Here is a 5453-nt window from a genome sequence, read left to right as displayed (position 1 = left end):
TATAGGAATATTTAATATATAGATAACTGTATAGGAATATTTAATATATAGATAACTATATAGGAATAAAATACAAGTATACATAAATACTACAAGTTAAAATGGGGCCATCCAAAAGATATTTTCAAACTCCTTTTCTATAGCACAGAAGGTAGAAATAGGGCCATCACTCATGGACTTGGTGATAAGATCAGGAGCTGAAAGTAAGACCCCTGAGCTATATGGCTATTATCCTTACAAGAAGAAAATAAGGGATGGAGAAAAAGATTCAGAAGAAGATAGTTTCATGGTAAATGCAAATCCTGGCCCAATACTGCTACAAACCTTGGCGTGTCAGGAACAGACAGTTGCTACATGAGCTGGCAAGAGTCAAGCAGAGATTCCACCCTGAGTCTAAAAAGGAAGTGTAGCTTGCTGACACATTGTTTTGGACTGTATGAGAACACTTCTCCATTTAACAGAAGCCATAGCTGCTAAATAAGCATATAAGGGAGTACTTATATGCTAAAGCAGTGAGCATATAAGTACTCCCTACTGTTAGCACCTAAAGGCTCTAGAACAGTGACATCCTAGTCCCAGTGGGCATACCAATTACCCAGACTATTCCATCTTGTGGTACAGAAGATAAAGTGGTACTTATAAAACAGTGGGAATACACATACGCCATTGCAATAATAGGTGCTCATGGTGCTGATTACAGAAATCAACTGAAGAGACAAACTCTAAGATGGAATACCTGATTATACTTATAATCATCAACAAAGAAAAGAATGTTAACTTGGAGAATGCTGATTAATATTTGCAAAGGAATGAAGGAATTAGAAACCCACTCTTCAACCACCAAGGGACAAATAAGATCAAGCTAAGCATTTGTCACAGATGCTGAAACTAGTGAGTTAGATGCCAACAAAGTATGACTATTAAGTAGTCTCAGTTGAGTTACTTACAAAATTTAAACAGAAAAGTGGTAACTGGAAACTGGAGAAACTTGGGAGCAATGACCTTAATCAGACACAGAAGTCAACTTGACCAGTGGTAGACCTGTCGCCTAAAGAGAATATCCTGCCCCTGGTAATCTTCACACAAAGAGACCACATTAGTCCTAAGGAAATGCCATTCTGCTGACCAGTGTAGGAATTATGATACTACCATTCTACCACCAAATTGACTACTTTACTCCCATTAATACAACAGCAAGAAGGTAAGCGGGAAGGAAGGCCTTCCTACACTCTCATGATCCTCAACACTTCAGATAGAAACATGAGAATTAGAATCACCTGCCACGTTCTGACAACAGGGAGACTTAAAGTAGGCAGTACAGTTCCAGCAGCCATTCCAATGCACATGAGATCCTGTCTACAGGCACAACTAAGTGAGCCTGCACAACCTTGGCTCTCCTGCCTCAACGGCCAGCCTTTCACCAGTAGTCTATTTCTACATGAAAAATGATGACCATCTTCCCAAGTCCTGGCCCAGGGCTATCCTTGTAAATAGAAGAAAGCAGGAAGGCCTGAGAGACCAGAACATGAGAAATCATAGAGGAAAAAGGAGGGACAGAGTTAAAGGGGGAAGTCTATGGAAAGTCAGAGCAGAAGATCACCCGCTGTAGATGCATCTGAACTGGAGTATTCAAACATGTCTATAACGCTAATGGCATGCTTACCGGTTGGTGGAGCCGTTATAGCAGTAGTTGGGCAAGAAGTCATAGTTTAGTTCCCAGAAGACATGGAGGGTAATTCTTCCATAAGGTGCAGACACATTGTGGTTGGCTTCCCGGAACATGGCATCAAAGCTGTCTAGTGTAAGGTACCTGCTCAACAGCTTGTGTGTCATACGGTTGATTTCTAAGAGTCCATCTAGCTCCTATAGGATCATAGAGACAAGGATATGAGATGAGATGGGCCATCCAGGAAAGTCCCTAGGAGGACTAGTACATGGGGAGATACGGACAGTGGAAGGTTGCAATGAGGTGGCCACCAAGATGTGGGCCATAACCACATGAAATTGGACTTTTGTAGGTGACCAGAGTTTGGTACTCAACTTAAGCTCCTCCTCCTATAGTCATATCCACTGGGCTCTGGTCTTTTCTCCTCTGTGGTCACTTTCACACATTTACTACTGCCCACAAGCCACCACCTACTTGGGAAAAGGCAATTTGGACAAATCACTACCTAATACCTGTCAATGTACTACCTAAGTCCGAAGCCCTGTCCCCACACTTGTATATAATCCAACTGGTGCTGGCCGCTTTGGGTCAGTTTTCCCAAGTAATAAACTCCATATAGACAAACCCAAGTAATGCACACTTTCTCTCTCTCTCTCTCTCTCTCTCTCTCTCTCTCTCTCTACATATATATATATATATATATATATATATATATATATATATATTCCTTGACTTACAATGGAGATATATCATGATAAAGCAATTTTAAGCAGAGATATCAGTAGGTGGTGAGTGAATTTACTATACTTAACCTTTGCAATATTATCATTGCTTAGGCCAGTGTTGAAGGTTCAACATGCTCAGAACACCTACATTAGCCTATAGTTGGGACAAAATCATCTAACACAAGCTTTTATAATAAAATATATATAAATTCTTCCTTTCAGTCTATTCATTTCATTCTTCTCTGTAATGGAGTTTGTAGACTTTTACCTTTGCCCTCAGTAGGAGTAATTTATGTAAGATCAGGATTATTTTCTCTCTTAAGTGAATGTAAATTAGAAATACCAGACTAGGTAGTAACATGATACTTGACATATTCAAAGATCAGTTGGTTCCCACCTTTTATCGTCTACTCAAGGACATTAATTTAACTTATCAATAGAAAGGGAAAAAAATAGTTCTAGTACTTACGACTACTGATGTTAAATCTTCACTTTCAAACCGTCCAATCGCCAGTTCTAGAGATTTGTACATGGCTGCTGAAACACGCTGTGTAATCAGACGATTGAGATCAATGGATCTCCCGAGCAGCTAGAGGAAGAGAGAGGGCAAGGGATAGCAAGGTAAAGAATAAACACAAGGCCTGGTGGGATGCATCAGTAGGGGAAGGCATTATGGCCAAGACTGACATCCTCAGTTCAATCCCTGGGACCCAAATAATAGAAAGAAATAAGAGACTCATGAGAATTGTCCTCTGATCTCAACATACAGTCCACAAAGCCCTCACCAAAAACATGTAAAGAAAATAAACACAAAGATCTTTAAAAACAACAAAAACAAACAAGCAGCAACATAAAACACCCAAGACATCTATATCAAAAGAAAATACAAAAAATTATGTGTGTGTATGTGAGAACGTGTGCGTGCATTCACTCACATGCATACACACATACAATGCTGAAGCTGGTACCCAATTCTACAGAGATGCTGGGCAAGGACTCTACCATTGAGCTAGATCCTCAAGCCAAGTGATATTGGGACTACTACTGTATTCAAAGTCTGCAATGGAGCAAGATATTATTTAGTACATTACTATTTGTTGTTTTTAAAAATACAATAAAACACAAGCACTGTCTATCTTAAAAACCTTTGCTTAGGCCAAGAAAAAGCTCACCTCTGATTTCTGTGATGACAAGTCTCTCACTTCATTCTATCTGTCTACGTAGTCTCAACTTACTTTTAATTAAAATTTTGTATTACAAAGTAAATGTAATAACTTACATGCATGCATAATATGTGTACTTTGCTCACAGTCACCTCCCATCCCATGATCTGCTCTGATCCTCCCCCATGGTGGTTCCTTTCTTGCTTTCCTGTCATTCATCCACACACATAGAAAATATAAATTCTGTATACGGGAGAAAACATGCCTTATTTAGCTTATATGGTGATTCCCACTTTTATTTTCCTGTAGATGACAGGATTTCATTCTTATTCTCAAGTCAATAAGTTTCTATTTTATATAGACACTACTCTTTTTCTTTATCCACCCATCAGTTGAGAGGCTAGTTCTATATCTTGGCTATTTGAATGATGCTTCAGTGAGCAGAGATGTATAACTACCTCTGTGGTATGCTCATTAATGCTCCATGCTTGATCATTATTCATGTAAAGGTCTGAATGCGGGGCTCTTGGAGAAGGAGCAACTCTCCCAGACTGGGCCTGTTTCTTAGAAGCCAATCAGGGTTTGGAGAGCTGCCATTTCACCCCTGTAGATAAAGTTGTCCAATATAAAATGTAACCTTCTTATACACAGTATAAGTATAAACCTAAAATTTCAAGCTAAGGTGGGAAGTCCAGTAGTGTAAGATGAGCCTGGGCACATAAGAAGCCCTTTAAAGCTGTTTGTCAGGGTTGTACAAGTGACTCCCAAAACCTCCTAAGCAGAGGTGGAAGCTATGTCCCTATTGCTGAAGACACCATGAACTTCAAGCACAAGGCCCAAAGGACCTGAGATGGATCCTTCCTCCCTAAGAATTAGCTTCCATAGTACCAGAAGATGCCATATAAGTTTCCCAAGAAGGCAGCCAAAAGTACCACCTAACATTAACTTATGAGCGACAACGACCAAAACCATGGCATAAGACCCTAAGAGTACAATAGTGGCACACAAACCTTGGCAGTAACGAACAGCTAACTAATTAGACTTAAGACCCACTCAACAAGAGGTAAATTATGCCGGGTACTGGAAACCTACCCAACTACCTAGTACTAATGAAGTCATGGATCTTAGAGGAAAACCTGTAACTGCCAGTTTAATATTCCGGTATATCCCCTAACTAAATTCTAAATATGCCCACAGGTAAATACAGTTCTCACCCCTGGTCAAGAGAACGTATCAGGGCTGGAGAGATAGCTCAGTGGTTAAAGAGCATTGTCTGCTCTTCCAGAGATCCTGAGTTCAATTCCCAGCAACCACAAGGTGGCTCACAATCATCTATAATGTGATCTGATGCCCTCTTCTGGCATGCAAATGTACATGCAGATAGAACACTCATACATAAAATAAATAAATGAATCTTTAAAGAGAGAAAACTTCTCTTTACAACAGACAAGAGACCGTTACAGAAAGACAGAACCAATCAGAACACAGAGTTATAGAGTTTAGTCCCAGATGATATATCTATAACACAACTCCTGCACTAAGGCTCAGGAATCATTGTGGGAAAGTAGTCATAATGATTATAAAAGAACAGAGAGTTTGCAGTGAGATTGTGTCTCCTATAAAATGTCAGAAAAACATACCCACAAAGTCTCATCAACATGGCTGCCTAAATGTGACCCGAATAGGGATGACACAAATATACAAGTTAACATGGAAAGGGGAATGCTTATGAGGAAGGCCTGACCCCTACACAACTAAGAAATGCTGAGAACGGAAGAAATCGTCTTCCCAGGGAAGAACACAAAAATTGGTTATCCATTCCAGGACAGCCAGGGCTACACAGAGAAACCCTGTCTTGAAAAACCAAAAAAAAAAAAAAAAAAAAAAAAAAAAAAAAAA

General features: G+C 39.6%; 1 protein-coding gene across 2 annotated transcripts in view; it reads right to left on the bottom strand.

Moving 5' to 3' along the window:
- Cyfip1 (cytoplasmic FMR1 interacting protein 1) overlaps positions 1-5453 on the bottom strand; it is an 89412-nt gene that overhangs the window by 17178 nt on the left and 66781 nt on the right. For both annotated transcript variants that reach the window (XM_029547166.1, XM_021190559.2), the window contains exons 21-22: positions 2861-2980; positions 1664-1863 (exon numbers count right to left, since the gene is read on the bottom strand). In XM_029547166.1, coding sequence (XP_029403026.1) covers positions 1664-1863; positions 2861-2980 — 320 coding nt within the window. The remainder of the gene's footprint in view (positions 1-1663; positions 1864-2860; positions 2981-5453) is intronic.

Source organism: Mus pahari, chromosome 1, assembly GCF_900095145.1.
Source record: "Mus pahari chromosome 1, PAHARI_EIJ_v1.1, whole genome shotgun sequence".
Taxonomy (NCBI): domain Eukaryota; kingdom Metazoa; phylum Chordata; class Mammalia; order Rodentia; family Muridae; genus Mus; species Mus pahari.
This window is presented reverse-complemented; position numbering and strand designations above follow the sequence as displayed.